The sequence below is a fragment of the Myripristis murdjan genome, chromosome 15 (assembly GCF_902150065.1).
Source record: "Myripristis murdjan chromosome 15, fMyrMur1.1, whole genome shotgun sequence".
Lineage (NCBI taxonomy): Eukaryota > Metazoa > Chordata > Actinopteri > Holocentriformes > Holocentridae > Myripristis > Myripristis murdjan.
Genome location: NC_043994.1, coordinates 19,733,140 through 19,750,093, shown reverse-complemented (window position 1 = coordinate 19,750,093; position 16,954 = coordinate 19,733,140). Strand labels below are relative to the sequence as shown.

The following is a 16,954-nucleotide window of genomic DNA, read 5'->3' as shown; positions in this document are numbered from 1 at the left end:
AGGAGAGACAGGGCAAAGTGAGGAACTGATGTATGGAGTTGGTAAGTTTACCTGCTCTGACTCCTCCTCGCTGATGTTGGTTCGTCCCAGCATGGTGGCTTTGACGGTGGAGAGGATCTTTAGCTGAGTGCTGATGGTGGGGATTCGTTCACACACCTTGACAAAGATAAATTGTGTAAAGCATCTTACAAACATTCTGCATGTGACGTATAGATTCTTAGTATGTTTCCTGCAAAAATCCCCATCCTAAGCTGTCATTTAGTCTCATCTTCAGTCTTAAAAGCTTGTTTTTAAAAAAAAAAAAAAAAAAAACAGCATGTGAAAAAATCTGCCAGTGCGATGAAATAATCTCACTTGTTTCCAATGCTAATCAACTTGTTTCAAAGTTTTTATTGAATCAAGTGTCATTTTCTTGATTGTAATGGGTTGATATGCCTTATTCTGCCTTGTTTCAACTTATTTATAGGCAATTTGATAAACATTTCTTTTTCTTAAAATAACTGAAAAAAAAAATCTGATGATGATGATGATGTGTGTTTGTGTGTGTGTGTGTGTGTGTGTGCCGTTACCTGCAGGAGGTTGGTTCTGATGCGTCTGTCAGTGCACTGCTTGGCCACCTCTTTAGCCAGCCTTGTCACCTCATCTGAGGCCTTTGCGATGTCTTTCGCGCACTGAATCAGAGCTCGTTTGTTTCCACTCCCGCCACGCACCAGCCGGGACATTTCTGCCATCAGCAGAGCCATGCGCTTGGCTGCTGCTATGATGTCATTACCCTGTGAAGAGGGAGGACGGGACAGAGGAAGAGGAGAGTAAGAGTTGTGTGAGGGACACGGCAGCGGAGGCGTGGTTTTGGGATGATGGATGAGCATTTACTGGAAATAAGTGGAACTATGTGACATGTTTCCACATGTCAGATTGTCTCACACTGGGAAAGAAGAACTTCCAGCAACACCTGCAGCATTGACAATAAATGTTTATTCTAAAAACCTATATGTTTTGGCACATGGCCTTCATCAGGGTGTGTAAATTACATTAAAATCTATAAAAAATAAATGAGACTCATTATAATGAACCAACAGAATAGAAGTAAGAGCCAATCTATTACTAAGACGTAGTTTCATTGAGTCACACAGTGATACCTACAAGACATGCCAGCTTAGCGAATGTGCCCATTCACCTCATATGAAAGGTGGCGGGAGCTACTGAAGGGCAAAATGTGTTACTGGAATTTCTTATTTCCAAATGTGAAATAAATATCCAAAAATGAATTGCAATAACATTCAAAACACTGAAAATGTTGTTATGAAACAGTTGTTAAAAGGTTTTTTTTCTGTGCTTTGAATTAATGAATTTGAATCACAAAAGCAAAGCAGGCACCGTGATGGCACTCAGTTTTTCAGTGTGTTTCACAGTAAGCTGCATGCACTGTGAATGTTAGCTCATATTCTTCATCCCTCCTGAGAGAGGATTTGCCGGCATGTTGCCTTTAGTGAAATTAATATCTCTGTTATGTTTTTTGGAGGGACACACAGCATTGAGACGTCACTGACACATTTCTCATCGTCTCCCTCACATGAGAAGCAGGTTAAGGTTAGGTCTCAGGATCCCCTTTGGTTAGTATCCATGAGGCGATGTTCTCAGTGGTGAAGCGATCAGTATGCAGACTAAGCAGAAGCAGGTGGTCATCAAAGGCAAGCAGGCGGTCTAACTTCAAAACTACATCACCCAGAAGTATTTGGGAAACTGTCATCCTTGGCTTCACAGGTTGGCCAGACAATGAGAGACTGACAACAGCGAAAGTGAGTCTGAGCGACTGGCTCCTCCTTTAAACCACTTTACCTAATCATGAACATAAGGGGAGGGACTTGTGAAGCCAGTACCAGTTTGTCCATACGGTGCAACAAAACAACACTGCCATTCCAACAGTCCTTGACCTTAGTACAACCTTAGTATGACATCGGCATAACCATGTGTCAACAACAAGTCTGCGTGTGATGCAACAACAACAAGACAGCAGCCACAGCCGGTCGGAGGTGTCCATGTAGTCGTGGTGGATGCAGAGCGAATCGTTCCCACAGCCACGGGTGCGCTCAGGTTTGTGACCGGTGACTGAAACGGTCACATCGGATCTTCAACGGGCGTTTCTGTGCCTTGCAGCAGTCTCCTTGTGCAAATGTGTGTTTTTGCCTGTGTGCATGCTTGGGCGCGTGTGTGTGGATGTACCAGTCAGCACGTGTTTGTGTGGGTGTGTATTACCTACCCTGGGGTCAAACGGTAATTTGCTAGACTCCAAGCAGGTTAAAACAAACCCTTGGAATCAAATGCAAATACTGACTGACACTGGGCCAGGTGTGTATGCCTGCATGTGCATGTTATGTGCGCAGACCTTGCTGGACCACTTGCGCGCCTCCTGGTGGAGAGACTGGGCAGCAGCCAGAATGGGTTGATTGACAGGTTGATTGGAGGGCATCATCAGCAGCTCTGGCTCATAGTCATCCTCACCATCAGTAAACTCATCTTCATCATCTACCTCTCTCTCCTCTATTGCCTCCTCATCCTCAGGCTAGGGGACGGAGGGGTTGTTGGAGGAGGAAGAGGAAGAAGGATTGGGAGAGGGAGAAGCAGAGAATGGGGAGGAAAGAGAAGGAGGCAAAGGAAGCGGGAGGAGGAAAAAAAAGAGGGATGTGGAGAGGGTAGGGGAGAGGAAAGCCAGGGATGGAAGGAGGGGAGGAAGCATGGGAAAAGGAGGCATTTAGTACAGTATGAGAGGCACTGGATGGTAGAACAGAGGACAGGAGATCTACGGGAGGGAGGAGAGGACACATGCAAAGTGACGGAGCAGGGAGAGGTGAGGTGGAATAGTACGTACTGACAAATAGTTTTACAGGAGTATGGAAAGAGTGAAGTGGAAGGAGCAGCTGGTTTGGGCTGGTAGCAGGAGGATGCAATGTCTGGCTCTGAGGCAAAGGCTTCACTGGCAGTTTGTAAAATCAAAACAAGGCCTAACTATAGCAAAAAAAAAAAAAAAAAAATCATCTAGCTCTTTTAGGAGTTGATTAGGAGTTGGAGTCTGGTGGCTGACTGAATTCTGGCCAGTGACACTATAAGGGATATTTTTTTCTGCCAGAATCACTGAGATGCTTAGATCATAGGACAGTGTGGAAACAAATATCAGAAGAGCTCCAGAAGGGGACAAAGAATGGTTATTTGCTGCCCAAAGAGAGCAAGAAAGCACTTCTCCTGAATAATTGTAAGTCATTTGTGCAGAATAACTGGCCCTGTTTAACCCCACACAAAAACACACATATATAAACACAGAACAGAAAACCAATGGAAAAAACAAAAACATAAACCAGAAAAAACAGTCATACAGCAAATATAATAAACCTGGTCTCCACTTCTACTTTAAAGTGAAGGTTGTAATTAACTGGTTTTCCACTGCTTATGCACACATCTCTCCACAGATGACTTGTGCGAGCTCTTTCTGACAGTGCGCATGTAAGTGTGCATGTGATTTTGTTTATATTATGCCATTAACAACCTTACATGCAGACACTTCTAGATGACAGTTTCCAGTTTCCTCACTGAAAGTGGAATCGCGCCACTGATCTCCACATTTCAGTATCACCATAACTCCAGGGGAAATATACAAAAAGACTTGGAGGACCAACACATTCACTGGATGTCAGAAGACGCGTCGTCATTGGACAAATGAATTTTATTCATGTAGCAGAAAGTAACATCCTGTAATCACAATTATTCTAACAGAAAAACACACACAGTACTTATACTCAGCACACATTTATTATCACTAGCTTTACTGTAATTGTACCACTGATAATGAAATTATACACGTATGTTTAGGTAAAAATGTAAACTGTATGTGTGTGGACTGACCTTGCTGGACCACTTGCGTGCCTCGTCATGTAGCTGCCTGGCCGCCACCATCATGGGCTCGCTGAGCACCTCGCCGGCCTTCTGCTCTGGGAACTCCTCATCCTTCTCTTCTGGAGGAGGGGGGCGAGGCGGGGGCACCTCCCCCTCCGGCAAGGGGGGCTTGGGTGGCGCCTGCTCATCACTAACCTGGAAGCGCCCCATGGACACAAATAACACGTTGGATATGAATAATTCAGGAACAAAATAGAATGTATTTTTATTGCAGTTATGCAGACAATGCCTTTTTTGATTACCCAATATAATTATGACCCAGATCATACTACCTTTGTTTAGACTTTTAGTTCCTTAAATTCATTTATTGACTGAGCTGTGGAAGCAAGGACTGACAGTATATTATATACCAACATGACTTTTATGTGTCCTCGAAGGATGTTTATAATATTTTTCTACTTGATAGTAGTCTGCAGTATTTTTTTTTTATTTTTTTTTTTTTTTTGTGATCTGCCAGCCAAAGTCAACTGAACACATATGCTGTTTTTCAGTAATGCCCTGCTGATACAGCTTCCCAGTAAAAAACAGTTTGCTACTGCCTCTAGTGCTACTACCACTGGAGCAGCTGAGGGCTGCTCAAGCAGGTTACTGCCTGCAGTCTGTCTTCAGTCCTTCTAGTCTGGGTATTTGAACCAGTAACCTTCCAGTCACAAGCCCAATTCTTTAATCCACTCTCAAATTCGATTGTAGTCTTTCAAAACAATGTGGGCATATAAATTCTGAATTAAGTATTAATGTGCTGCTCAACAATAGACCCTGATTAACTGCAGCATGTGAGAGAGAGAGTGTGTGTGTGTGTGTGTGTGTGTGTGTGTGTGCTTACATGGAGCTGGTCTAGATCAGGAGGCGGAGGTGGGAAGTCAGGCTCCTGAGGCTGGAAGGCTTCTCTGACTTTTCCGACGGCAGCGAGGATCCTCAGGCAGGAGTCCAGGTAGGCCTTCTGCAGAGCTGTGGCAGCGGAGGAGAGGAGCCCAGAGAGAAGACGGGTTACAGAGAATAAATTAGAAAATACTAGAATAGAAACCCTTTATTGTATATTGTATACAAGTACAACAAAATTAGGGAGAGAAGGCTTGTGTGTTCAAATGTGTGTTCAAGCATCAGACAGGCAGGGGAAACCCTTTATTATAACGATGAGAAATCTCTTATATACCTTTGTAAATAATTTGTTGATGTATCTTCTATTGGAAGTCATTTATAAAACATTAGAAGTAATTAATAATAAATCATTTGTAAATATTTAATAAATTCTTATGTGAATAAAATATTAATGAATGATTTATGGATGAATGTTGTGAATAAGATACTTTAATAGACTGCTTTATATAAATTATTTTCTAATGATTGGTTAATCACTAAACAGTGGCTTACAAATGACTTACAACAGATTATTATAAAGTGTTACCCAGCAGTGTAATGTGAGATGACAAGGTGAATAAACATGTCTATCTCAGGTGAAAGAAGTCCATATCTTGGAGTTGGAAGTATTTCCATGGTTTATGCCTGTACCTTTATCTTGGATGTTCCCAGCGACTGCCTTAGCGTCCATCACCATGGGTGAGATGGTGTGTGACAGGATATCGGAGGCGTGTTTCACAGTTTCTCTGAACCGCGGATCCTCAGAGTTCTCCATTTCCCTTTTAGCCACAAGCAGGACCCGATTAGCCCGTCTTGCTATGCTTGTTGCCCCGGCAACGAGCATTTGGGGCTGGACGTTTGCCATGGCGACGCGGCATTTGTCGATGTCCTTCTTGATGGCCTCCTCAGAGGCATCTAGCAACGACTTGGTGTCTATGGCCTCATCCACTAGACCTGGAGTCAGCACCCATTTTTACACACACACACACACACACACACACACACATACACACACACACACACATTAAAGATAGAATAAATCCCTATATACCCTAACTAATGTTTCACACAAGTTCTCAGGTAATTTATGATCGACAGCAAATTGTGTAAGATGTACGCGCAGAGATAAAAAACTCTGCATAAACAACACTACAGGCACCAAAATCTCCTTGTGGTAAACGCTGTAACTCCTCAAATAGTAAGACCATCAGCAGTTTTTAGCAATGTGTAGCAAAGCTCTTACAAGTGAGTCTCTCCACGTTGTCAATCCACTGGTTCTTCATGGTGTCAAAGTGCTCATATGCTGCTTGGTTTCCGGGATTCTTCAACAAAATTCGAGCAGCAGAAGTCACCTGGACATAACAAATATATGTCACACTCACACCTCCAGACTGTGAAGCATACATCTATCTTATCATTTATGCAATCATGCAAATAGGACAAAACAAATGTGGATGCCAAAGCAAAAAAGCAGCACCTGTGGCGTGAGCTCCCTGGCGTGTTTCACAGCAGCGTGTATCCCTTCCACTGTGCTCTTATTGGCTGTTCCCACGGCAGCAGCCTTCTCTGCCGTCGCCCCCAGACGACTTGCGTGGGCCTCAAAGTTCCCTGCACGCTCTTCAAAAACCTATAAAACACATTATACACAATCACATTTGAATGCTTTGTCATTAGTGTGCTGGATGGCTGAGTGGTTGGATCACTGACGAAAATGTAAATCGGTACAGATTGTTGTACATTACGGACCTCCTCCCTGTTGGGGGCGTCAGGGGGAGCAGTTGCAGACACAGCCAGCAATTTGATTGGAGTGGTGGTGTCACTGAAGACATCAGACACTTCCTGGGTCATCACCTCCTGCATCCGCCCCCGCAGATCCTGGTATAAGAAGCCGACACAACAGTTTAGATGAACATGCTATACTTATACTGGTGGGAAAAAACCCAAACAAAACAAAACAAACAAAAAAAACGCATGACAGCAGTCAATGTGATATTTTCCCATCAGGGTGTTCCATGTTAGTCCACCAGATGGAGCTCTTCACCAGGACAGACTGAAAACAACTGCTGACAAGATCAAATACTTTCTAGGGATCTTAAGTTTTAATTGCACACATCATCAAGCATATTTTAAGCCCAAAGTCTGAATTCATGAGAAAGGGGATGTGCAATAAATAAAAAAATGCAAGAATATATGTATAAATGTATATATGTGTGTGTGTGTGTGTGTGTGTGTGTGTGTGTGTGAGTGAGTGTGTGTGTATACATGTAATGGGGTGTTGCACTACCTTGAGGCTGTCCTGGAGCTGCGAGGCCGTGGCTCGTGCGTGAGGAGCCTCTGCCTCACCTCTGGCAGCCATGTCCGCCAGGGACGCCGTTAGAGCCTCTGCTCGGTCGCAGCGTCCAATCAGATCCTGTCTGTATGGGCCCACCAGGCCTCCTGCCAGCCTCCGCCCCTCCCCCACCATTCCTCTGATTGCTGCCTGACCTGGACGGAGACACGGGTCACAGGTCAGTCTCATTCACCTCACACCCGGCTGTCCAATATCACACAATGTCACATTGCTGAACATCCTATATTTCCATATGAGCTCCTGTTGTTATGGTATATTAGGTACTGAGGTTAGAGAGGAATGCATAGAGAGTTCACGTGTACAGGAGAAATGACAAAATGCAGTCCATATTTCTTGCCCCAGTGTTAAACATAATGAACAAGATGCCACATGTTCTGGGTACTACTCAGTCTTCCTACTGTTTCATAATTTGTCTTTTGCAGCACATGTATGTTTTTTGTTTGCTCAGTTTATGTAATATGTAAATAATGTTTATTGGTGTATATACTCACATTCACTGTGTAAAATTTTGCCTGTATATTTAAATTCTGTCCTATATCCTTGGTCACTTCAACAAGACATTTTTTTTTTCATTTACATAGATTACATAATTTCTTTCAGTATGTGGTTTGTATTTGTAGTGTAATCTGTACTTCCTAAGCAGGAAGATAGAAATGGTACCTGTGTTGCTCTGAAGTATCTCACACTCTGCTCCCATAGGGAAGCATGGGAGAAAAGCAAAACAGGAAACAATCAAACTTGAAAACAGACACACAGCAAAAGGCCCACAGTGCAGCGTAAAAAGATGATAGAGCACTCTCTGGGTGAATAAGGAAGTCAGTCATTCAGTGAGTAATGTATGAGATAAATCACTGAGAGCACTGGAGGAAATGGCATCAATCGCCACCACCAGCACAGTAAACAGGGTAGATGCTCAGTGCCAGGAGACATTTGGTGCATTACTGAGACGCTTCACTCTCTAAATCTCCCTCTGGTCTGAAAACCCCACCAAATCCTCCATGATGCTGCAACTGCCAGCTAATACACGTGCAAAGAGTCCCATATGCTATCACACCCATTTTCACACACTATCCAAAATTCACAAAGGCATTTAATTTTAGAGACAAACTCCCCGCTCATTCACCTATTCCTCTGTCGTCCACTCCGGGGTTGTTGACCCAGCGCAGCGCTTGCTCCATCTTGCCCTCCAGCGTGAGGGCAGGCTTGGCTGGCCTCATGTTGGCCACAGCCCGGTTGGTCTTGGACTGCAGGGTCAGCAGCGCTGCCCCGATCTGCTTGGCCAACGCACGGGCCTCCGGACTGTCACCTTTACCCCTGAGAGACAGACCCAGACATGCAAGATTATGAAAAAACAAAAATCATATCAGCCAAGTTATAGTAAGTGCCCGTCAAACACAGACTACTATACCACCAAATGTCCCACCAGTCAGTCCCAAATTCCCAATCCCATGTTAGATTTCCCTTCTTCACCATTTTTCACACACAATTATAGGAAAATACCACTGTCACAGGATTATATCATGGAATAGCATTTCTCCATCTGCATTAGTCAACATTTACTATCCTGTAGCTAGAAATAAAGTTGAAAAATTTGTATCATTGAGTGGTCTCTCTGGCCTTACCAATGTACAATTTCATAAAAACATTCACAGTCCAATTTATTGAAAACTATCCCTTAGAAAAATAATTGGAGCTTTTACCTCAAGTCATGAATTAAATATTTCTTTCATGGCCTAGGACAGGTATTTGTATTTTGTCATGTGTTTAACCTCACACAGTGTTTGCCCTTAACCTTGGCCTCATACTAAAGTGCAAAGAAGTAGCACAATTCTTAAAATCACCCTGAATAGTCAGAATCGCCTGCTTATCTTTCCTAGTTTATTCTCTGTGGAGCTGGACAACAGAGCTGGCTCAGCTAGTGCTTCCAATTAACTTTTACATTTTGTCTGCATGTACTGTACAAAAAAATAAAATGTTTCCCTTCATGGACAATACTTTTAAAGCTTTAACGTATATAAAAGGGTAAAGCAAGTACTAAAAAAAAGAAATGACAGTTATTGAATGTAGCAACAGAGATACTTTCCCCATATTTATTGATATGTGTCTGGGGACAGTGGTATTATCCTAAAATTGAGTGGTATTTGCCTTTACGTTTCACCCATTTTCAGCCCTCAGACTGTTCCTTGCCCTGTTACTGAACACCATAACCACATCCGGCTCCACCTATATTCAAACAGCCTGAAACCTTATCGTAGGAGTGAGGCCCAGCGTTGATAGGCAACAACATATTTTCCAAGCAGGTAAGAGATGCCACCTATTGGCGACAGGAGGCTGCAGTTTCAGCCTGGAAACAGAGGGTCACAACATTCACAATGCTGATTTTTCCTCATCGTGTTACCCATGCATTTATGTGTCTGTGTGCCTGTTCGTGTTCAAGAGAGAGGAAAGAGGACGGAGAGAGGACGTACTGCCTGCGTAGCTCTACGAGTCTGGCGGTAAGGCCTGCGATCTCACTGATGGAGCGCAGGATGTCGTCCCTCTCTTTAGGATCTTCACACAGATCGGCAATACGTTTGGCTTCTGCTAGCAATGCTCTGATGTTCTCCTCCCCTTCAGGACCACCGTTAGGATCAGCCAGCCAGGCCTAAGGACGCACATAATCGCCTTTTTCACATCTACTCAAGGTAAACAGCATGCATCTACAAAATTACAACTGGAAAGCTCTGTGCCTAGTGGGAATTAAGGATGCTTAACCCTACAGTTTGTTTCGGACAGTGAGGATTACAGATTATATGTTACTTTTTTGGTATTTAATATAGCTGATGCAATTTATGCAAGCTGATGAGCAGTTTACAATGAGTGCAATGGCACAAAAAGGTTTAATTGCTAGGGATGGGATGATATCAAATCGTATCGTGAGACAAGCATGAAGTTCTTTCTCTAATAATTTGCTAAATATGTCAAGCCACCACCAATAAGGAATGTGTAGGTCAAGTCATTGTGGCCTTTTAATATTTCTGTGACAATACAGTGATTGTGTTAGAGCAAAGTGTCTGGAAATGAAACAGAAAAGAGCTGAGACAACACAGGATGAATATAATGTGGAGAGAATGTATCACTCTATGGGGAAACGTTTGTGTTGTTTTGGTTTTTGTTTGTCCGACCTGTGCTGCATCCAGCCTCCTGGCGATGGCCTGCTTGGCGTTGATTAGCGCCTCCAGTCTGCGGGCAGCGCTGTCCACCTTGCCAAACAGCAGATCTAAACCCTGTGAACACTGGCCCGCACGCTGCACACACCCTGGGGACGGGCCCTGGCCTCTAACGGGAACAACACACACACATACAACTTGCACGATGCATGAAAAGCTTATCGAACACAACTTTTCCTCACTCACTCACATTCACTCTCTTCTCTCACAGACGCACTACCTGGCACGCAGGTCTGAAACCTGGTCGGTCATCTGTCCCAGAGCCTTAGTGGTTCCCAGAACATCTTTCCTCTCCTTCCCAGCACACAGCTCTCCGACTTTACCGGCCTCATCCAAGATCACACGCAAGGCGACTTCCCCCGAGTCTCCTGGGGACAAGGACACACCACAGGGTCAGATTTTGGAATGACGTTGTAGGTGTAAAGCAATGGGGCAAGGAAAGCACCTGGTTACCTGGTTGTGCATGGGGGTCTTTGAGCCAGCTTTTAGCCTGTCCCATCTTAGACTCAATCAGAGCCAGAGACCTCCTCATAGCCTCCATGTCCTGAGGTAAAGAGAAAACAGAGCATCGTACATAGACTTGTCAAAAAAGTGAACACAGAATTTTATCAGAAGTTTTGTGTATCTGAGTGGATCAACTGAACAAGTTATTTAAAGGTGCACTACGCAAAATTGCTGAGGGTTGATTCAAGTGAGGACCCCGTGGATTCAACTGAAAAAAAAAAAAAAAAAAAAAAAAAAAAAAAAAATACACAGAGGCAGTGCATGATTTGGTGGTAGAGTCACGGTTTTAGACTGTGACTAATTTGGATGCATATTTGACTAAAAATTATTATTCAAATCATAAAACCATAATTTGGTCAAATGGTTTGCTGGTTTTGCTTGTATTATTTTATTATTCTGCTTTGGACCACATATCAGCAGCATTTGTTTTTTAGTTTTTCGGTCCCCTGCCCTGAACTTGCAGCTATGATGCGATTGCAGGTAGGTAGCTTAAAATTAGTCACCACAAAGGGTAAATTAATACGACTGTAGTTTGCAACAAACAAACCACACCACCGACACCTATGATGCCTGTGCCAGCAGAAGAAAGAGATTCTGAGTCCGACGCAGTGGAACAGGTACAGCCGGCTAAAAACCCCAAGAAGACCTACAACTTTCGCCCCACGTGGCATGAAGTATGTAGCTGGCTATGGAATGATAAACTTGGCAAACAGATGTATTGTTTTTGAAACCCTCAAACTTCATAGTAAAAGCTAGAAACAAATACAACTCAGAGAGAGAGATGCATCACGGGCGGAGTGCCCCCTCAAAGCGCCCTTTCAAAGCCAAGACGTGGCCAAGAAATTGCATCAGGAGGCAGTCATGATAATTAGGTTTAACACACAGTGATGCACACACAGATGCAATGACTCAGTTGTGCGGTGCTGCAACAAATTTTTGGTGCAACTGAAAAACCAGTGCCACCGCTGTGAAATGTTAGTCTAGAGTATGTCAAAATCTTGTGGTGTCATGCTAATCCCTTGGGAAGCTATGGGACTTTTTGTGGTCTGCAGCACCCCACTGCCATGTCCCTGTTTAACTGAATGGCCTGAAAAGTTAATCAGGTCTTCTGTGGTCCATGGCAAACCTGGTCAAAGTTTTATGATGAGTTGTGAGCATTTTTGTGATACACACACCTACTGCTATGCCCATTTTTGGCCAAGATGCATGAAAATGACCTCTTCCTTGGCTCATGACCAACCTTCCCACCAAATTTAGTGGAAATCTGTGCATCTGTTTGGACGATATGCCACTGTGTGACAAACGGACGTGCAGGAAAATCCTGTTATTCATAGTCCCTCAGTGGAATCTAAAGGTTCTCACTTAAACCAAACCATGATAATTTTGCACAGAGTACCTTTTAAAGTAATGACCTAATTTTCTGATGGCAATGAGCTTCAGTTTATGCTTACGAGGGTGAAAGGGGAATTTAAGGGGAAGTTAATCACCTCAGATCTAAAATGCCATAAACTCTCTGTTGGCTCATACCGGGTGAAAGAACAGGTGGAGAGAACATCTTTTTTCCAGCTCAGAGGACGATGAATCCCCTTAAGTGGAACTGTTCAATATTGGCCATCTATTATGAATGAGCCTGGACAACAAGCAGCTTATTTCTATAATTCATGACCTAGGTGGACACTTATCCTTTGGCAGTCGTTCTTTCACACAAACGCTGACAGTAAGTGCTTATCACAGGTGCACTTGAGCTCATACACATAGTATGCGGTAGGTTTGCTGTGCCCACAACACACACACACACACACACACTCACACACATACACAAATACTCAGAGACACAAACAGATCCCTGTTTGAGCTAGTTGTGTGCAGAGAAACATGCAGGGTTACAGGTTAGACTAGTGAAACAGATCTTAACGTCGCCAGTAAATGAGCTCACGGCCCAGTTTCTAATCCACGTGCCCAAAAATATTTTAGAAACTCATCCACCAGATTCATTGTATTATATCTGTCCAAAATAATATGCTAATATCCTTATTGTTCCATTGACAGCTCTGTCAGAAAGTAACCCACTCCCAGACGAAAAATAAAATCACCATGACTAAAAACAAGAAAAAGAAGATAGTGACGGGCTGAGGCAGTAGTTGGTTGAAAAGAGGCAAGTTATCAAGCTCAAAAAGATAAATAACCCATCTGTTTCAAGCCATTTGACTCAAATGGGCACACTGAGAGACAAACAGATGCACATGTAACAATATAGTGATGAGGTACATACCATATGTACAGTATAACATCACATCGGCTTACAGTCAGCCAAATGAAACGCTCACAGCACGCTTATTGTTAGGTATCAGCAAGACAGATATAAACATACAGATATATTCCCTTTCTCACACACACCCGCATGCTGCAGCACTGCAGAGGGGGAGAGAAACAGGCTTACCTTCTACAGGGAGGAAAAGAATGGAGGAGGAAGGAAGGAAAGGAAAGAACAGAAAAAGAAAAACCAGGAGTTATAATACCGAGCAAAAAAGAAAAGTGGAGACAGAAAATAAAGAGAGTGAATGTTCAGAGGTGCTCTCACAGAGGCACAGAGGGACGTGTGGATAGCGCCGCAACTTGTTTGGGACGGTGTGTGGCTATGTGTGTGTTGAACAGGCAGACTTACACGCTTCCTGAGAGCAAGAAAGTGAGCATGTGACTTAATTAAAGGGGTCAACTGCTGTGTTATTCACTAATTTGTGGATTCAGGCCATGTCTAAAGTGCTTGTGTGAATGCCTCCACGTTCACCTGTGGCACGGGGTTGTACCTTGTTAGCCCAAGCATCTTCGTCCCACGTGGTGAGCTGTAAGACTCTTATGATCTCGTTGATTTCGGCACTCATCTTTTCAAAGGTAAACCTCCGGTTCCTCTCTGCCTCCTCCACACCGGCACCATGACTGCTCTTGGTTGTGACGAAAATCTTTATAGCTGAGGGCAGACGGACAGGATTGCTTGTGATTACACTCTTATTGGCTCATCATGAAGTGGGTAACACTTCATTTTAACTAATAGTGTTTAAACAGCTAAAATATGCTTCCTAACACACAATATTTATTTAATCAGTTTATTCCATAGGGACAATGCAATTTAACAAAGCATCTGTCAGCTGCTAACAAAACAAATTGAAACACTGATGTTTTGCATATGGAGATTATAGCTATTGCTCATTTCCATCTCCCGACCCTGGTTAGCCTTTTCTTAAAAATTAAAAACATACAACAGTAAAGCACAATATTAACATCAAACACTTGACGAAGCAGACAACTGAAGGTAATAATAACAGGGATTAAGGATGTGTACATCTTTGAGTTTGATCAAACTATCCTTTAACTCTCAAATTGAGGCTTTTAATATCCTGAATCAATTATATACACCCTGCCCATAAGCACATATAATGATATCATTAATGTTTTTAAGCATGTTTTAAATAGCTGTGTTCACAGAATGCACAGGAGAGCATGCAAAACAAAGCTTTCCAAAAAGCAGGAATTCACAGTTTTATCCTACAGAGTTATCCTAATATGAGTGTATTGTTATGTTTCAGTGTGTTGGAGAGCATTTTTTTAACAGTTCACACATTTCATTTATAAATGCAGAATGGCGGAGGGGAGAAAAATAAAGTGTGACCACAAAGCGTACAGTGAAACCTATCCATCAAGTCAAAATGGGTCGTGTTCTGTCTTCCAGACTGAAAAAATTCTGGCTGTGTTTCTCAGTCCTGTGAACTCTCTGTGTTTGTTACAAACTATTTCTACGTGTGAGTCTGAATGTACAGTTTGAGAGAGTGATTCTCCGCTTTGCTTGTGCAGCATACAAAAGATGACAGCCAGTGGGTGGTGTGTATATATATATATGTGTATGTGTGTGTGTGTGTGTGTGTGTGTGTGTGTGTGTGTGTGTGTGTATGGGTGAGTGTGTGTGAATGTAGCCGGTCTGCTATCCCTAGCAACTAATGACTGTAATTATCAGTGTTGCTATAACAACTGTTGGAGGCTCATTGACCTGCTCTCCTCTGCTGCTGTGCCACTGTCGTTTGCCCACACCACCCACACACCCACATGCATGCAAACACTCACACACACACACACACACACACACACACACACACACACACACACACACACACACACACACACACACACACACACCTGATATAAGAACAGGCAGCAGTTCTTTGACAGTGTTCATGGAGCTAATTAGCATCTGTCTGTGTTCCTGGTGCGTCAGCTCCTGCTGTCTTTCCTCAATCATCTTTGACATTTTGGTCATCCCTGAGGAAAGAGAGAAAAATGGGGAGAATTCATTGGCCTGCTCACTTAGCAGGTTAGCAAAATCAACCAATCAGCCGGTGGAATGCAGGAAATGGAGCTGACCTTGGCTGCAGCCTTAGCAACATAGTTTTAACATGCTTGAGAGCTCAGAGTTGAAGGACATCCCCTACTGTATTCACCCGCTGTGTACTGATAGCACAGCCAAACAGATCGTTACTGTATGATCCAATATAATGACAGTATCAGTCAAGTGTGAAACAGCCTTGGTATAAGATTTCCTCGAGCCCATTAATCTATAGTAACACTGACAACACAGCTGACCTTTTGCTTTGATGATAAAGAGTCTGCCTACGGTCCTGTGATGCTCTCATGCCAGTGAAAAGGTCCTGATACTCCACCACAGTTTCTTGGTGTCAAATCATGGGTCAGGAGGTAAATATGTTTTCCATATGACAGATGGGCCGCCGACCTTCCAATCGTCTAAAACACACGTTGACTGCATGGCCTTCTTCTGTAGTCGTAACCAAGGGTTGTTATCATTAACCAAAAGTAGGTGTGAAAAAACATTTTCGTTAACTGGAATAAAAAATGAAAATGAGGCTTTATAAAAAACTGAAAACTAACTGGAACTGTATTGTGCATTTACAAAACTGACTAAAATAAACTAGAGAACTAGAGAAAATGTTTGGTTGTTCATCTGTCCTAAGTCTGCATGGTATGATGTTTTGCTGAGTTTTTACTACTCAGTACTTTTTCTGACCTTTTTGAATCTCGCCCCTGACAAAGAAATATCACACTAGCTCCATATTACAAAAAAGACTAAAACCAACACTGGAACTAATAAAAGGAAACCAAAAGTAAGCATTTTCCCAAAATAAATACCAAACTAAACTAGTGAACCCACTGTAAACAGTAATTAAAATTAAACAGAAACTGAAAACAAAAGTCAAAATGAAATGAAAATAAAAACTAATCAAAATGCAAAACTGTAATAACCTTTGGTAATAACCCATATGCACATCAGCAAATTTAAACACCATTGAATGCTGAATGATGTGATGCGATCTGGATTCAAATTATCCTGAGTCACCATGATAAACAGCACAAACAATAGTTCTATGTTAAGAAATGACAACTTGATCCCAAATGTGAAACATGTCACAGTTCCTCTTAGGAATCCAGATAATCCCAAATTATCCCAAATTTTCTTAAAGCCCTGATGTAATGTCATGCTTCATCAGAATAGAGACAATGTCCACTGCCAAATTAACAGACCACAGTTTTGACTCACTGGATTTGAGTATTTCATGTGTATTCTAATGGCTTTTCCTGTACTGGCAAAAAGCATAGCAGTAAAGCAGAGCCATACTTGAAGTCATCACATATTATTTAAGTTGCAAAAATCGTTTTTTTCCACTGTTAAGTCATAAAAATTTCACTGATTATGCCTAAAACTGCAAAGCCAAATAAATTCTGGATTGGGGCTTTTTATGATTTTTGCGTTTGTCTTTTTCTAAAGCAGCGTAACACCTCAGAAACCCCGCAGACAAATCTTATTTGTTATTGTGGAATGACACGAGTGTCACAGTTTGGTTCACTACTTACACATACTGTGGTTTTTCGGTCTCAGAATTTTTGATTTCATTTAATTTGTTTTCATTTGCTTTGGCAATTTTGTCTTTGTTTCCATTCTCGGTCACTATTTTTGCTTCATATGTAGAGCTATTTTATTTATTTAATGATCTTTACATTTGGCTTGTTTTTGTCTTTTGGT

General features: G+C 42.5%; 1 protein-coding gene across 7 annotated transcripts in view; it reads right to left on the bottom strand.

The window, feature by feature from the left end:
• Window positions 1-16,954, bottom strand: part of LOC115372493 (vinculin-like) — a 33,107-nt gene that overhangs the window by 2,325 nt on the left and 13,828 nt on the right. Inside the window, exons 5-23 of one of the 7 annotated variants that reach the window (XM_030070443.1) lie at window positions 15,058-15,180; window positions 13,677-13,837; window positions 13,310-13,312; window positions 10,819-10,909; window positions 10,586-10,733; window positions 10,321-10,474; window positions 9,625-9,800; window positions 9,402-9,500; window positions 8,280-8,470; window positions 7,091-7,290; window positions 6,553-6,681; window positions 6,284-6,433; window positions 6,050-6,158; window positions 5,458-5,760; window positions 4,772-4,896; window positions 3,898-4,083; window positions 2,387-2,563; window positions 570-773; window positions 52-156 (exon numbers count right to left, since the gene is read on the bottom strand). In XM_030070443.1, coding sequence (XP_029926303.1) covers window positions 52-156; window positions 570-773; window positions 2,387-2,563; window positions 3,898-4,083; window positions 4,772-4,896; window positions 5,458-5,760; window positions 6,050-6,158; window positions 6,284-6,433; window positions 6,553-6,681; window positions 7,091-7,290; window positions 8,280-8,470; window positions 9,402-9,500; window positions 9,625-9,800; window positions 10,321-10,474; window positions 10,586-10,733; window positions 10,819-10,909; window positions 13,310-13,312; window positions 13,677-13,837; window positions 15,058-15,180 — 2,834 coding nt within the window. The remainder of the gene's footprint in view (window positions 1-51; window positions 157-569; window positions 774-2,386; window positions 2,564-3,897; window positions 4,084-4,771; window positions 4,897-5,457; window positions 5,761-6,049; window positions 6,159-6,283; window positions 6,434-6,552; window positions 6,682-7,090; window positions 7,291-8,279; window positions 8,471-9,401; window positions 9,501-9,624; window positions 9,801-10,320; window positions 10,475-10,585; window positions 10,734-10,818; window positions 10,910-13,309; window positions 13,313-13,676; window positions 13,838-15,057; window positions 15,181-16,954) is intronic. The other 6 variants (XM_030070448.1, XM_030070446.1, XM_030070445.1 and 3 more) reach the window with 6 other exon arrangements.